Source organism: Lissotriton vulgaris, chromosome 5, assembly GCF_964263255.1.
Source record: "Lissotriton vulgaris chromosome 5, aLisVul1.2, whole genome shotgun sequence".
Taxonomy (NCBI): Eukaryota; Metazoa; Chordata; class Amphibia; order Caudata; family Salamandridae; genus Lissotriton; species Lissotriton vulgaris.
Window position 1 is genome coordinate 892542270 of NC_141693.1, and position 17969 is coordinate 892560238.

The 17969-nt window shown below is 48.0% G+C and overlaps 1 protein-coding gene across 1 annotated transcript in view; it reads right to left on the reverse strand.

Moving 5' to 3' along the window:
* Positions 1-248: 248 nt before the first annotated feature.
* Positions 249-17969, reverse strand: part of FFAR4 (free fatty acid receptor 4) — a 192433-nt gene continuing 174712 nt past the window's right edge. Inside the window, exon 3 of the mRNA XM_086922483.1 lies at positions 249-727. Coding sequence (XP_086778609.1) covers positions 326-727 — 402 coding nt within the window. The 3' untranslated portion in view covers positions 249-325. The remainder of the gene's footprint in view (positions 728-17969) is intronic.

Sequence of the window (17969 nt, forward strand, 5' to 3'; positions counted from 1 at the left end):
GCAAAAACCCATGCATTGTGAATTTTCATTGTTTTCAGAACGTTGATTAAATTTGACTTCCATGCGCTGAAGGCCTCGTTGGCGTCACTGCGACACTGGGGCATGGGGGCTCTAAATAAAGGCAATAAAAAACACATAGAGCTGTTTCAACTATAGAAGAGCAAGTTATGTATGATTCCACAAGTGGAAAGAGTACAAAAGACCTTTTCTATAAACTGCCATTTCCTCAAACGTAAAGAAGCAAACTATACCTAGGAAAACCATTTAATGTAAAATTTACATTGAATCAAAGTATAAACAACCTCAATCTACATAAAAACATGACTTATTTGGCAATAATAGACAAATCTGGCTGATCATTTTCATTTTTTTGCGTGGTGGTGTCGGAACTATCCGATTTCTTGTCCGACAAGCGACAGCGTAGGACTTGCCACCATTTACGCCTGACATCGCTGACATTGTACAGAATGGGGTTCAGAGCTGAGTTGGCGAAGGTGAACGTCATGATCCAGAAGAAGAATGAAGAGGAGATCTGGAAGTCCTTCTTAAAGTTCCGCACCAGTATCAGGAGGACAGTGACGACTATCGGGCTCCACATCAAGAAGAAGGAGCACATCAGCACCATGAGTGTGCGGAACAGTTTGTAGTCCTTCTGGGACACCAGCAGTTGTTGGCTTTCAACATACGCTGAGCTCATGTTCAGATTTTTTCGTGTTTCTTTTGTGACCTGCAGGCAACGAGAAATTAGAATTGTTAGAAATGTTATTACTGTAGTTGGACAGAAATCTCTTGAAAGTGATGACATGCGGTGGACACCCGTATTTTCAATGCCACGATGCATACTTTGAAAATAGAGCCATGTTGATGGTCAGGAGATCTTGCAACCTACTCTGCAGGCCAACCTCAGTGCTCTGAAGCCCTCCTTCACTTCATCCATAACCAAGCAGGCTCGCTCGATAAAACCTACCTTATCGAATGCGCATGCTTGCCTACGACTAATGTCTGAGGAGCACCTCCTCTTGACGATCTTTATTCACAATTATTCCACAACCTATTATATCCACCTATACAGCTGTAATAAAATCACGGGGCTGTGGAAATTACAGCATGTGTCCTTTGGGCCCACAATGACATCACAGGAAGTGACATCTTCCGTGTGAAAGTTGAACTCAGTGACGGGTAATTGTATATTTTTTTTTAGATTATCCTTTTTTTAAACTCAAGGCAATAGCCTGTTAATAAACATTGTTGATCAATACCATGGCGGCAACTTAAAATACGGAAAGCTAAAGGCATCCAAACGTTGAAAGACAAGCAGTCGGACTTGTTAAATCAAACCGGAAACTGAAGGAGTCTGCAGGTGTTGCAAGACACAGTATAATGGTAGACACTGCCATTCCCAGCAGACACACCTCAGCAGAGGTAGGTGAGTTGTAGCTGTCATTGTTGGGTCTTCTGTTAAGAAGGGAGTGCTGTATCTTGTGCTGTATGCTGATGCATGCTCCACCTATGGAATGCCTTTCCAAGCGCTTTCGGCTGCACTGCTTTGACTTTCTTTGTATTTACTAAACCAGGCAAAGACACACAAAGTGGCTGTGCATGGCTTAGTAAATACCAAAAAATGATTTTGCATTGGGGCAGCGCGACAAAAGTGACACAAACTTGACGCAAAATCAGAGTAAATCCACCCGACAGAGTATATGAGCATGAGCACCACATAGGCATTATTAGAGCAATCCTGCACTGCCCTACCCTTCTGTGCCCACACAGCCAAGCCCACACACTGTGGCTGGGCACATACCACTTCGCAAATCGCTTTGTCAAGTGTTGTGCAACATGTGCACAGTGCAGCTCTGTAAAGAGCAGAGCACTACAGCACATTCTTTCCTGCTCTAGGTTCCTTGTTCCATTTCAAGCTCTGTGCCTATTGAAAGTATTTATATATATAGACACATACAAACACATAGGGTCCAAGTACAAGTGGGTGGGTTTAGGTGTGCGGATACTGCATGCATAAAAATTATATTTCTGGCCACTAGCCTCGCACCTACCTCTGACTAATATTAGGACATTGGAATGTTGGGAGCTCCATTGAAATCAATTGAGTGCTCCGGGGCTTCTAATGCCTGGTAGGAGCTCAGAGCATCAACATTACAATGTTTGTTCACAGGCTGTTACTGTGAACAAAGGCCTCACGGAGTCCGAAGGGATTTCAACCCACTCGGGCTCCATGAGGCCTCTGTTTTATAAATTAGAACATTCTGCGTTATAGGGGGGGAATGCTCTAATAAACTTGGAGCCCTCCGCAGAGGGCTTGACTGGCCATTAAAGGCCCGCTCCCTTGTTAAAGGCCCTCGCCTTCGGCTCAGGCCCTTAACGCTGGAGCAGGCCTTTAATGGCCGGTAGAGTCCGCTATGGCGGGCTCTACCGGCTATATTAGTTCTTCTCCACTCAATGGAGAAGAACCACCTGTACCCATTTTTTTAGGTATAATGCTACCTGGAATTCCCAATTCAATGTGGATTAATGCTCACATTTCCCTCCTGCTTTGAGGATGACAGAGGTCAGGGTAGGCTTTGGGCTGGAAGGGGCAAATGATCCATGCTGCCCCATGTTTTAGAAGGGGGTCAGGTGGGTGCAGGAGGCCAGGGTTGGGTAGCACATGCAATCTAATTCAGATGTGATTTTACCAACTGGATCCCAGCCAGTAGCATTGGGCCCTGTGTTCCTGCAATTGGGAAACCCAGGTGGGAGAGCAGTGGCCATCTGTAATCATGTGGAGCAATATGTTACCCAGGGCTTCTAATCCACTTGAGTTGTAATTGGGCCCATCCAGTCAGCCTGGATTGGTAATAGGTGGGCTGGAAAAGTCAGAACTTTTGAACAAATTTACAATTTATATCATATTCTCACACTATTCTAAATATAATCATGAAAAAATACAACAGTATGATTTTTCCAGGCTTATTTAACATTAAAGTATATGGAATTTTGAAAGGATTTAATATGCAGCATAGGGTAAGGCAATACAAAATTGAAATAGCACATTAGGGGCCATATGTACGACCAGCAAAATTGCGTCTCGCAAATTGCGACTCATTTGCGAGTCGCAATTTGCGAAGTGCAATTTGCCATGTACAACAGTGTGTTTAACACTGTCTGCAATTACCAATGGGGTCGCAAATGAATATCAATGAGCCTCTCACAATTTGCAAGCCCATTGGGAATGACAGGCCCTCGCAGGTATGGTGGCCTGCTGGGCTCAGCAGACCACCATGTCTGGGACTGCTTTTAAATAAAGCAGTTTTTTAAAATGCAGCCCGTTTTCCTTCAAGGAAATATTTTTTTAAGGGCAGGTAGTGGTCCCTGTGGCAATTGCCTGCCCTTAAAAATATTTTAAGAGACGGTCACAAAGTGGAAGGGGTCCCCTAGGGACCCCTTCCAAATTGCGACTGAATTACCACCCTCTTGAAGAGGGTGGTAATTCACGAGTGTTTTGCGACAGCAATTGAGGTCACAAAACATTCATACTTTGATTTTTGGATGCAATTAGGAAGGGAACGCCACTTCCTAATTGCGACACGCAATTCCAAAATAGCGAGTCGCAAATAAATTGCGATTCGCTATTTTGGAATTTTACATGGCCCTGGGCCATTTTGCATGCGCAAACGGGTCGCAAACCTGTTTGCGCATGCAATTTAGGGCTGTAAATCTGGCCCTTAATTATTTTTTTTTCTTTCTCCAAGAGAAAAATTGTTTTCTTCATGAAGGGGCCGCTTCCCGTTTGTAGCTGCCTCTTAAGAAATCCCTCAATCCCGCCTCAACCGTAAATTTCTAAATTCCGACTGAGGGGTTGAATTTCTGTAGTCACAAGTTCAGTTTGCTTAGAGTTAAACCTGCCCTGCTTTGCTTGATTTGGATTGAGAATTTCACTTGCAATTTTGTTTGTCACTCCGCGAAACCATTTGTGAATTTGGCTGCAGAATTTAAGGTATTTGATGTATAGAATGTTTGGAAGAAACTTACCTACAAATCTCACTAGCTAAATCTTGAGAGCTATGTGCATTAATATTGACGGAAAATATTTGGGAAAAACCCCCTTATATTTAGGGAACCTCTCTTTGGTTTAATCGTTTTGTTTGTAATTTGGATCAGCTGTGCTGATGCTTTGAAGATTGATAGACAGCAATACAAAGAAGCATTTCCTGTGGACTCACAAAAATATTTCTGTGCTTTGCATTTTGTGTTGTTGCTCTTGTAATATGGTGGTACTTTATCATTTTTCATATATCACAGTGGTTCTGAGAACTTTTTAGGGCTCTTTCTCTCTTTTTTTTATTCTTTCGTCTTTTGAGCTTTTACCTTTTATTTTGTCCCTAATCCCCATGGAAGCAGTTCTTTAATACCAATACCAATACAATACAATATCAATAATTGATCCGATGATGAGAGCATTTTGAGTCTTAGTTCCACCAATCGAGAGACACTTTTTGTAGTGTTGAACATTTGGAGTGCTGGGTACAGCTGCATTACAAACGTGTGGGACAGGGCGACACTTGGTGGTGAGATGGTATAACTTCAGCAAAGATGTTTACTTCAATTGTCTCCCTGATATTTAGAGCCGACATTTATTCCATTTCTTGACAGGTAATTGGTAACCAATTAATTTGCCTGATTCATTCAGCGATATCAGACTGTCAGACTCATTACGAATGCCACACATTACTTCACATTTGCTGCCTTCTGCAGACTTAGTTTGTTGATAAGATACTGCCACATAACTATGTAAAACACCTCAGAAATACTGTCAATGTTTTGTATGGCAAAAAACGAAATGCAACACATGCGCGTACACTTTCGGTACCCTTTAAATCAGATATCTGCACAAAAGTGTAAATCTAAAGGAAAAATTAAGATGTAATGTTATTAATATGTAATTAAAATGCCTCCACTTTAAGCATAGACCTGTAGACGAGGTCGCTAGCCATTGATTGCAGGGTGATCCAGGCTGAAATAAAATGGATGCAATTCGAATGATGTTTCATATAGAGGTGGGAGAGCCACTGAGAGCTCGAGCCGGGCTCGAGCCTGAAGTCTGGCTCCGGCTCAGCTCGAGGACATGTTAGAACCTCGAACCCATAACGAGCTGCGCGTTCAGGTGGATTCTGCTTGCCTCTCTCACCGTGTACTGGATGTGGCTTTAGGGTCAGAGGTGTGGACTGTGGAACTTGGGAACCAGGTTCAAGTCCCAGCATAGGCTGAACATCCTGTGATTCTGCGCAAATCACCTCTTCTACCCATCTCTACCAACAATGCATGGTACCCTTATGTTAAGTAACGCGTCCTTACGTCAAGCACTCCAGTACCTTCAGTCCAGTTCAGGAAGCGCTCTCTCTCTCTCTCTCTCTCTCTCTCGCTCTCTCTCTCTCTCTCTCTCATATATATATATATATATATATATATATATATATATATATACCTACATACATATATGTGTGTGTGCTGGGGACGTAAGCTTTGGATCAGGACAACAGTTTATCAAGCACCATGCTGGCTACAAAACATCTGTGATTGATCTCCACAGTGATTTAATATGCAATTCACGGGAAAATGAATAACGAGAACTGTCTCTGAAAACCAGCACTTACTTGCAATTCCCGTTGCATCCTGGAAGTTGTAGGTCCACCAGTCACGTGGTTCAGTACAGCTATAAGAATGCACGCACGCATGCACTTTGTTTGAACTTTCTCTCTGTGATCAAGGCTAACCCCGAAACATGGACTGAGAAAGTAATGTGCCGCATTACCTGAAATAAAGCGCTTGTTTTCAGAAATGGGCCTCTATCTGTGTTTCATGAGGTATATATACCTCCTGCCGAAAGGTGCTCAAAGAGGGAGAAGCCTACAGAATCAGCAAAAAGTGATACCTCAAGGGTAGCGGTTGCGTCCATGTTTATACATGTGACCTGGACAAAGAGGCAAAAGCTGCTAAGCAACATGCCAGGTTGAAGTCTTATAGGGTGGCTGAGCTAATGTATATTTAATCGATGTTTGTATATACATGTTTTCAAATTTAACACTTCTGAATGTTTTATCTTGTGTATATTTTAGCCCAAACTGTTTTAGATGTTTTTATTGTGATTGTTTTATGTATTTTGATGATGACATTTTTGTTTAGAACTATCAATAACCTTGAGGTAGAAAAAAAGTCTTAATATGAGGAATGTTGCTCTACAATAATAGGGGCCAAGTAAAGCGTTTACATGAGAACTGTCTAGCCTCTTAGTTCACTAGTGGTTCATGTTTAAATATGGTCACTTTTAATAATGTACTTCTCAGTGCAATACTAGAATGTGAAGTATTAATGGCAAAGCTTCTACATGGTAAATAAAAAAAACTTTTAGAATTTTGAAGAGACTTTATCAAATTTTACGTAATGTCTGGTTTTTGAACTACATAGAAAACATGTTCAGGACTTGGCTAGCGCACGGGCTCCAAGAACCGAGCAAGACCCTTGGCTCTGGCTCGGCTGTGGCTCAGCTCTGGCTCTACTGTTAATTTGCTGGCTCGCCCACCTCTAGTTTCAATTGTCCAATCACACAACAGACTGGTATAGCACGCTCTAGTTTCAAGTCCCTCTTCAAGCACTTTCACAACACTAGAGAGTGAACTCAAGATCAGTTCATCTTAACCATCCCTCCCCACACTAACGGTGCAGTCACTCCTTAGCCTCTTCCAGATCCGCCTGTCGCAACCCTCCCAGGGAGTAATGAAAAATATGAAAAAACCTTGGCACAGCGCTGACCAGCACTTCCTCTGGCGAGTCGGAGCCTGACCTTTCTCTCGAGCCAGGCGTAGGCCTGTCTCTACAACACCCACAAACACAGCACCGATCAATGATGCCTCTCTGAAAGGGGTGGCAATGGGAAGAGTGACTGTTGACAATGCTGTACCCTACCTCCAGACTTCACCCATACTTTTAAAGGTAGGAAAGTAGTGACTGACTAATGCAGGAGCAGTGCTGGATTAAACCCTGTGGAGGCCTCTAGGCAGTCGAAATTTGCCCCCCACCCCTCTCAAATTATCTCCTAATACCCAATCCACTGGATTTTTGTTCAAACTGACAGCTACCAAGGGATGAGCTTTTAAGAGACAAACTGATGCCTGAATCTGGTGTCTATGGTTTATGTACTTTAAGTTGTTAATGGATGTTTTGTAAAATGTGTTTTTATTGCAGAGTTGTAAAATACTCAAACATTTGTGCCGATAGTCCCATCTTTAACAGTTGTTTTCCACAGGTCGGTAAGTAAACATCACACAACCATTTAGCCCACATCCCGGAGGCCGGGCGGCGTTAGCTAGGAAAGGTCAGAAACATAAAAGTGATCTACCAATGCATCTGTGCGGCAGGATGATCTTGCATCTGCTTTTCTATAACATCCCTTCCTCAATCCCAACATTCTACCCGTCATAGCCCTAATGGGTAATTGCTGAACGTCAGTGCTATCACAAATCGGTTGCCCTATCTAGTTACTCAGCCTCCTCTGTAGGAGTGTCCTAGCATATTAACCTCAGTGTGCTTAACCCTACTGTAGAAAACACATTTATCTGGTAAACATCACAAGGGTCAACAAATGGCTTAATAAACATTCAGTCATCCCATATGTCCATGTTAAATCCCCAACTTACCCACCCTCATCCCTCCCTCCCAACTGCTGCTGGTGTAGGCTAGTTCACGCCTATCTAATCACAATCACAGTAGACCTGAAGGATCATCACTCATCTGCCATTGTATCCCATGGAACTCTATTCAATGTTCCCCCTCCCTAGTCCTCTTCTCTGCTTGACCAGGCATTGGTTCTAAGCCCTCGTTCAACATTCGAGAATGTAGACATGTAACTTTAAGTTGTTAATGGATACATTACTTTAATACGATATTATCTCTATACAGTCTTTAATGTAAAGTTTTCGGTTTTTTGAGTTGATTCATTTTTTTTCTAACTTTTATAAACAATATTTTAGAATACTTGATTGTAATTTTCGTTCACGATCAAATCAATATTATTTTGATCCGTTGTCGCATGGCACCTAAAAGGAGTGCGGCCCATAGGCCAGTCCCTACTTTGCTTATTTGGTAATCCGGAACTGCATGGGAGGAGAGCTCCTCCCACACCTCCCTGGGCTGTATGTCAGAATATTGTAGTCAGCTGAAATAAATATTGTGTCTTAAATACAGCTTACTAAAATATCGTCCCATTGGATGCAGATTATCTATTAATACCACCAACTGGGAAATACTTTTTGGAACTGACATTTTTGTCAGACGATTTTCCAATTCTGATATTCTGGTACCAGGGCACTCACAGAAGGAAGGACAGAACAAGAGATGGGAAACAGTCTTGAGACCCTCCGGGTGAGTAGTGCGCTATATAAATGCTTTGATTGATTGATTGAGTCTTTACAACATGGTAAATACATCGCATGCATTTGCCTCGTTTTTTTTAGCACGCATTGTTTTACCGCAATTATGCATTTACATCGCTTACCAATGCCACAAATTTAAGGTAAGTTGGGGGGAGAGATCTCCCCCCACAATACATTGTTTCTAAATATAAAAACAATGCGTAGTATTGGCATGCGATGTAAATGCGTAATCGCGGAAAAAACATGCGTGCTAAAAAATGCGAGGCAAATGCATGCAATGTATTTACCAGCGTTGTACCGTCGTACAACCCAAAAGATCTGCAATGCCTCTACCCCCTTAAGATCATGGATAACTCATAGAGGAGGTATGTTCTCTTTGGGTCCAACATTTCTTTTAAAGAAAGTTTCAGGAAGGTTACAATTGTACAATCATTTCCCACGAGGCCGGTCTTTTAAAGAGTGCTCGCCACAGGCAGGGTTGATAAAAGCATTGTTTATTCCTCATGGGACATGGAAGCAATAGCACATCTTTCCTAAGAGGGCGGCTCATTCCAACCGCCTCGTACTCCAAACCCTGGCCTTTCTCTGCTTTTTACTCTCGTGTCACACTGATGTTTATTTTCATACACAGAAAATAACAGCGAAACAGAAATAAATATACATACAACATATGACCCATTAATTGGAAAATGCTACCGTATAGAAGTTAAAATCACAGGCAGGTGGGTATACTTTGATCCCGACCCTACCCTCTGTGCCAGGACCTTCAGAACTGTACTCCTCCAGCTGCCCCACCTTTCTGTAGCGTTCATGCTGTACATTAATCTGTTACTAATACCAAATGGGGCTGGCTCTAATCAGTAAGGCTGAGCCTGACAATGTAAACAACGGAGGAAAATGCTTCCATTTCTAACGATAATGGCATTACTCCTAGTCCTACTCCCTCGCCTTCCTTCAGTACAAATGAGGCCCCGCCTCCCACCCAGACCCACCCCCAGCATAAAAACTCTGCCCGCCCCCACCTCCACCTGTACACAAACAAGCCGAGCTAGCACTCAGTTGAACCGCACCGGGAGGGAGGGAGGGTCCTTGAAGGAAGGCGAGGGAGTAGGACTAGGAGTAATGCCATTATCGTTAGAAATGGAAGCATTACCTCCCGTCCCTCCCTCGCCTTCCTTCAGTACAAATGAGGACATAGCAAGCAGAAGAAAACAGGGACGGACAACTGAGTGACAAAGAACACAAAACAGTGCCCAAAACACAGCAGATCAACATCCCTGGCCTCGTAAAGAGGACAAGACTCTGAGGCCTGAACCCCCACCAGAGGAAAAGCCACCAAGACGGCGGACCGAAACCAACAACCCCACGGAGCGGGGGAAGGCAAACCCCGGAGTCGGACCAAAGCGAACAAACAGAGTCCACCACCCGGAAGGACACCACAACCAGCAGGCACCACAGCAAAAGAGGCCGGACAGCCAAACAGAGCAAACGAGACTCCACAGCCAAGGAAGGAGCAGGACAGAACACAGGCAAAACCACCCCCTAACAGAGCGAAAACGCCGAGCCACCGGAGGGACAAGGGACGGAACCGGACCCAAAACCAGCAGAACCATACAGACCAGACAGAAGGGAACGCACAAGACAGGGCCCAAACACCCCCCAAGTGCCCCGCAGGGGCGACAGCAACCAAAAAACAAGGCCCAAAAGCCGAGAGTCGCAACCCAAGTCCCAAAGGAGCCCAAAGGGCGGACCGGACAGGACATCCAACACAAGCAGCAAAGACCCCGAAGGGAAGGACACGACAGGGCAGGGAATCAAACACACCAGACCCGGTAAAGAAAACCAGGCAACAGACCCCAGGCAACATGCAAGGAAGCCAGTAGCACCAAGAAGCAGGAAAGCCGCCCCCCTGCACCCGCAGAGGAGCCACCGACAATCCCAGAAGAGCCCCAGAAGGAGCGAACCGCCACACAAAAAGGAGGCCAGCACCACGGGAACAACACCAGAGCAGAACCCCGGGCCGAAAAGGGCCAGCAAACACCAAGCATAGGACAGCCGAGAGGAGGACCGACGGGAAGCCCGCAAGCCACCGCCAGCCGGCCGAGAACCCCCAACCCAGCCAAGGCCAGCCGCACAACCGCCAGGCAGCAGGGGCAAGCCCCGCACAGAACCCAGGGGAAGGGCACGGAACATCAAAGGGCACGGAACCCCAGGAAGGAACCCACACTGAGCCCAACACAGCCCGGACAGGAGAGGAAAACAAGGAGTTCAAGGCCAACAGGGAGCAACCAACCCCCGAGAACAGACCCACAGGGCCCGCACCAGAAACGCCCAGAGCAGCAGAAAAGCAGCGAGGGGGAAGGGGAAGGCACACAGAAAAACCTAGAGGCCAAGGAGAGGGCCAGCCGCCGACCACCCCAAGACCCGGGCCCCTGGCCCAGAGACCAGAATCGGGCCACCCAGGCGCCGCAACAGGACCACCACAGGGAGGCCCCAACGACCCACCAACAGGCAGGACACAGGGAAGGAGTGAGAAACCCCAAGAGGAAGGAGGGACCCAGCACAACAGAACAGCCAGCACACAGGCCACCCGCCAAAGGCAGAGAGCAGACAGCCCCAGCACCCAGACCAGAGTCCACATACACAGGACATAGGAAACCAAGGATCAAGGACCAGAACCTGGACCAATGCCAGCAAGAGGACCCCCGGGAGATCAGCAGGAACCAGAACCGGAACCCAAACAGAACCCAGCAAAGCCAAGGACAGGCTGGCGACCGAAGCCACCAAAAGCGGAGCCGGAGGAGCCAGTGAACAACCGGCCAGAAGGCAACAGCGGCCGAGCCACCAGGAGAGCACCCCCGGGGACGGACCGACAAGGGCAGCAGGGACAACAGACCCCGGAGACCAACCCAACAGGAGCCAGATGGACAGGCAGAGAAGAAGAAAACTAGCCCAGGCAACAAGAAACACCACAGAAGCCAGGCGCCCCAGCACCCGCAGCCACAGGACCGCCCAAGGAGCCCTGGGACAAAAAGGCCCAAACCCACGAAGGAAGAGAGACCAGGCACCCGGACAAGGGAACGGGGCCGAGCACAGCCCGAAGACGGCACCCCGACAAACCCCAGGCCCAGAGATGGGATCAGCGAAAACACACCCCGGGCCACCAAAAGCCCGATCACCAGAAGAACCACAAAGGACCTCCTGAACAGACCGAGCAAAAAGACACTCCAGCCGTAAGTCGCAAGAGGCCGACCAGAGAAGGAAGAGGGAACACCCCTGCCGAAAGATGGAGAGCCACGAGAGCAACCGGACATGCCGGAAGACCCAGGCCGAAGGCCCGAGTCCGAAGGGGAAGGACGCAACCCAGAAACGTGCGTACCACACGCAGAGCCCGTGGAAAAGCCGCCCGAAGGGCCAACACACGGAAGGGAACCGGCCGAAGCCAGGAGCAGACCCTCAGGAGAACCGGAACAGGCACAAAGCCGCCGGACACCCTAGCCCCAGCAAGAAATCGGGCCGAAGCCAGGAGCAGACCCCCAGGAGAACCGGAACAGGCACAAAGCCTCCGGACACCACAGCCCCAGCAATAAAACGGAGCGGGCCCCAAACCCTAGCCCCACCGACAGGAACCCAGCAGAGGGAACAAAAGGCAAGCAGACAGGACACCCAGTCCAGGAGAGCCACCCAGCAGGAACCGGAGACGGGCACCGGCAGAGGAACCCCAACGAACCGGAGGAACCGGCACCAAGCTGACCCAGCCCCCATGAACCACCGCACATAGGACCCCGTCAACAGAAACGTCCCGCAGACACAGAGGAGGAAACGCCAAAGACGACCACCCACTGACAGGGAACGGACCAGACAGCAGTGACAGGAACCCAACAGGGCACGGCACCCAGAAAAGGAGGCAGCAAGCTAGGGTGAACAAAAGGCCAAAACCATGAGCACCCGAAAGCCAGAGGAGACACCCACAGCGGGGAGAACGGAAAGGCCCCAGTGCAAGGCACGCGGGAAAGGCAGAACTCCCCATCCCAGGCAAGGCAAACAGAGGGCCAAGGTGGCGACACCCAGCCACCACGAGCCGCCGACGCCAACTCCATGAAACCCAACATCCAGGAGGGCACAGAAGAAGCAGAGAACAGGCCAACCAGCGCAACAGCAGCAGTCAAGCAGAACATCAGACCCACCAAGCAGCACGGCCAGGACAGAGTCCGGCAGCACAACGGGAGGAAAAGGGCGACCACCACCAAGAGGCAAAGCCACTGGAGGAAGAGAGGGATGAGTAGCACAGAAGCTAAACCCCAGACACCACCCGAGCGCGCAAAGAAACCCGAAAACTTTCCAGGATCAACACAGCGCAGAAGGAACACATAGGACAGAGGAGAGACCGCCCTACGGCACGACACACAGGCAATCGCCAGCCGGGCATACCACAGTGGACAGAGCAGCGCACAACAGTGGGAACAGCATGGAAAACACCACGCACGGGCAACGCAAGCCACACACCACACCGGGCACGAAGGTCAAGCCCTAACCAGAAGGGCCAGGAACAGCAAAGAAAGAACCCCACAGTTCCAGCCCGGCAGGAAAAGAGCAAAGCCCCCCCAACCCCCGACCAGTGCAGGAGGTCAGCGAAAAAGTCATGACAAGAACCCAGCGCCCTACGCAACGCCAAAGGCGGCAGAAGGACCCCCCAAATCCCAGGAAACAGCCCCGAACAGGAGCCCCAGGATGAAGATGGGAGGGCACAGAAGCCACCCGCCGAACCCCAGAACACTGGACAGAGCAGCCTCATCCAAGTCAAGCAACAGAAGCAGACACGAGAGGCAGAACACCCCCATATGGAGCCCATGCGGTCAGGGCACCCCAGGGGGACCGGAGAACCAGCAGCAGGGAAGAGGCAGCAAGCCCCAACAACCCCCAGCGACCCAGGGGCAGACAAGCGCCAAGAGCACCACCCTTGTTGAGCGCAAGCATCGCATGAATGAGGCCCCGGGTTCAATCCCCGGCATCTCCAGGAGTCACCGTACTGAATCCAGGCTTTTTCCAGAAGGCTAGATTGCCATCACAAGGAAACATGGAGCAGCGGCCGGAGACGCACCCCAGGCAGCCAGAGCCCGAGCCACCAAAGGCACGAGAACCGCCGCCAAGCCACAGCACCAAGGGCCGCACTGCAGGGCAAGAGAACCACCTAAGCAGAAACAACATAGGAAAAACGGGCCGAAACCCGCCCTACCTGGCCTCCGAGAATACAGCATACCGGGAGGAGGCAGCCACACAGCCCGACCCGGAAACGCAGCCCCAGCCACAGGAGGACCGCCGGACACCGCCGAGGATTCCTGAGCCACCGCTCCGCCCCCACACCACGAGGGAGACGAGGAGAGGAGGCACCGCCAGGAGAACGCTGCAGAGGGCACCGCCGTAGCAGAGAACCAGACCGAAGACTCCCCGGCACCGCCACAGGGAGGAGCTGAAAGGTAAGTCCCACTAGGGAGACAGAAAAAAACAGGTGGAGGTGGGGGCGGGCAGAGTTTTTATGCTGGGGGTGGGTCTGGGTGGGAGGCGGGGCCTCATTTGTACTGAAGGAAGGCGAGGGAGGGACGGGAGGTAATGCCAATACTGATGCTTGAATTCAACAACTAAATTACCAATGTAAAGACAACAATTCAAAACATGTATGTAAATGTAAATGTAAATGTACATGTATTTATATAGCGCAAATCGCCCACATCGCAGGCATCTATGCGCTTGCTTAGGGAACCCGTCCTGGTATTCCCCTGTGAGATAACCCCGGCAGGGTATCCACAAGGTGAAAGCCAGGCATCCCGCCGCGAGGGGCCGTTGTGGAGATTAAGCAAGCTATTGCCCAGAGTCGCAGAGTGTGAACCCGTGAATCGAGTAGGCACCAGAGCGAGAATTATCGAGTCCGTGGAATTATTGAGCCCAACCCCCGTCGAGGCGGGGAATTGAACCCTGGTCCAGGGCCGATCTCAGCTTCCGGGTCTGCCGCCTCTAACCCCTGAGCCACACTTCTCCATTGTCATATAATTTGGTTTTGAACTGCATCACTAATTATAAAACTGTGCATAATTGAAAATACTCCAGAATAAAGAGCTATTCATTAGCCCATACATGTTTTGAATTGTTGTCTTTACATTGGTAATTTAGTTGTTGAATTCAAGCATCAGTATTGGCATTTTCCTCCGTGTGAACATTAATCTGTGACCCCTTCACCTAGTTACCCAAAGTAGTTTTTAAGTCCTATTCTCAGTTTTGTATTTGACTTTATATGTGCGCCTTTCTCCATCCTCCTATGTGCTTTCTATGTACAACTTATTACATGTGCGCCTTTCTCCATCCTCCTATGTACTTTCTATGTACAGCTTTATTGCATGTGCGCCTTTCTTCATCTTTATATGCGCTTTCTTTGTACAGCTTATTACACATGCATCTTTACCCAACCTCCTTTGTGCTTTCTATCTACAGCTTATTACACATGTGCCTTTCCCCAACCCCCTCTGTGCTGTACAACTTATTACATGTGCGCCTTTCTCCATCTTCCTATGCGCATTTTATGTACAGCTTAATACACATGCGCCTTTCCCCAACCTCCTCTGTGTTTTCCATGTACAACTTATTACATGTGCACCTTTCTCAGTCTTCCTATTTGCTTTCTTTGTACAACTTATCACATGTGCGCCTTTCTCCATCTTACTATGTTCTTTCTTTGTACAACTTATTACATGTGCGCCTTTCTCCATCTTCCTATGTGCTTTCTTTGTACAACTTATTACATGTGCGCCTTTCTCCATCTTACTATGTGCTTTGTTTGTACAACTTATTACATGTGCGCCTTTCTCTATCCTTCTATGCGCTTTCTATGTACAGCTTTATTACGCATGTGACTTTCTCCATCCTCCTATGCAATTTCTTTGTACAACTTATTACATGTGCGCATTTCCCCAACCTCCTCTGTGCTTTCCATGTACAAATTATTACACATGCACCTTTCTCCATCTTCCATAGGTGCTTTCTATGTATAGTTTATTACATGTGTGCCTTTCTCTATCTTCCTATGTGCTTTCTATGTACAGCTTATTACACGTGCCCCTTTCCCGAATCTCCTCTGCGCTTTCTTTGTGCAGCTTATTACATATGCGCCTTACCCCAACCTCCTCTGTGTTTTCCATGTACAACGTATTACATGTGCACCTTTCTCCATCTTCCTATGTGCTTTCTATGTACAGCTTATTACATGTGCACCTTTCCCTTACCTCCTCTGTGTTTTCCATGTACATCTTATTACATATGCACCTTTCTCCATCTTCCTCTGCGCTTTCTTTGTACAATTTATCACATGTGCACCTTTCCCCATCTTCTTATGTGCTTTCTTTGTACAACTTATTACATGTGCACCTTTCTCCATCTTCCTATGTGCTTTCTTTGTACAACTTATTACATGTGCACCTTTCTCCATCTTCCTCTGCGCTTTCTTTGTACAATGTATCACATGTGCGCCTTTCTCCATCTTCCTTTGTGCTTTCTTTGTACATCTTATTACATGTGCACCTTTCTCCATCTTCCTTTGTGCTTTCTTTGTACAACTTATTACATGTGCACCTTTCTCCATCTTCCTCTGCGCTTTCTTTGTACAATGTATCACATGTGCGCCTTTCCCAACCTCCTTTGTGCTTTCTATACACATCTTAGCAACAGTGAAACGTTTACTCACCTGCGGAGAAGACATTCAGCACCCACCAAGAACAGCGGCAGCTGCAGTGCAGTCAGCCCTCACATGTGACACACATATGAGGTGTTTCACAGGGAGCATCGCAGGAAGCTTCCCTCACGCTCAGAACAGGTATGGCATGCACAGGAGCTCGCAAGCTTCCCTCACACACCAAGCAGATGCAACACCGGTGGCAGTAGTCCAAAATTCCCCCATGCACACAACAGATAAATCATAGCAGCATTACAGGCTCTCTCACTCAGATAACAGCTACATAGACCCAGCACCAGTGATCTGAATCTCTGTGCAGTTAGCACAATGTGTAATCTGGGGTGAATCGGACTCCCTCATGGCTCTGTATAAGCCAGACATGCTTACCGCGCAAGCCTCTCTTGGAAGCTGCATCCCATGGGGCACCAACGGGCGATCTGTCCAGGTCAGCAGTGACATGTGACACTGCCATTATTACTGCCTTCTGTGTGCCTGGCACTGTGTGTGAACTTAGAATCTGTGGCTGACACCAATTGTGCTCTTGCTGTTTCTGCAGCTGACACTTTCTGTGATCTTGGTTAAATCTGACAAAGTCTTAGCTCAGTACCTGGACTGCACATACTTGCTATGCAATCCTGCCTCTGCAGAGCCACCGGATTCTCTCAGGGGGCTCACTGTAGGTCCTGGGTGTCTGATACTGTGGTCTCTCTAAAGCTGACGCTGTGTTAGATTGATCTCTGAAACTCTGAGAGCTGTAGAATTCGGTTCACCTCGCCCTGCAATCATATGGGTTTCCTTGCAGTTGACTCTGCCTCAGATCCTGGCCTCTGTGCGACTAGCACTATGTGTGACCTTGGCTGAAATTGACACCTCCCTGAGCTGAAATTCTTGTTGAGCTTTACCAGCAGGCCTTTTGCTCAGTGAAATTGTTTATTGTGGTTGTGCTGAGGTAAGTGCAAACAGATTGAGAATATGTGCCGTGGAAATTCTGCCCATCATCACCTACTCAAGGCATACTTCTATGCATGGCCTTGGAAATTAATAAAAACCCCAACAGTTGCATTTCAGGTCAAAGTTTGCACCTTAGCTTGAGTGTCTCAGGACTCAACAAGATGATGAATACCCAGCTGAAGAGATGCAGGGGCTATGAGAAGAGAACAGGGGGTCATGAGGTGTGCCTCATTTCTTCTGTAATGCTGAGCGCAAAACACCACAAACACAATTGTCAGGGTCGGATTGGGAAGGCGGGCAGTCGGGCACTAGACAATGGGCCGGTGACTCAGGGTCATCTGTGGGCCAGTTTTATGGCCTCTGTAAACCGGCCATTAGAAACGTACTATCTTCCACGGTTCCCGCAAGGCCACTGTGAAGTGTCACCAGTATCATGGGCACTCCCCCGTCATGCTGTCAAATTTAGACTGGGGTCCAGGTGTTGTTCTGGGCCTTAGGGCATTCTCACCTCAGGCCCCCTGCATCGTGTGGCTTGCCCGGCCCAGAGGCAGTGCCATTTAAGCATGGGCGGAAAATCCGTTACGCTCGCGGATTTTGCGGATTTTCGGGAAATCCGCAATCCGCGAGATTTGCGAATTTCCCGCAAAATCCGCAAATTCGCACGCAGCGGATTTTTTTTGCGGCGCGCGGCGTTGGTGATACAATTTTTGCGGCGCGCGGCGTTTATCATCGTTTGCCGGGTTGTTTTTCTCGATAGTTTGCGAGTGCTGCGCCATTTTGGATCTTGCTGTGTGATCCCGCGGGAATTGGCGAGCGCGATTACGTCATCGCGGCTTGCCAGCGATAGTTTGTCAACACGAGTACGGCGAGATCAC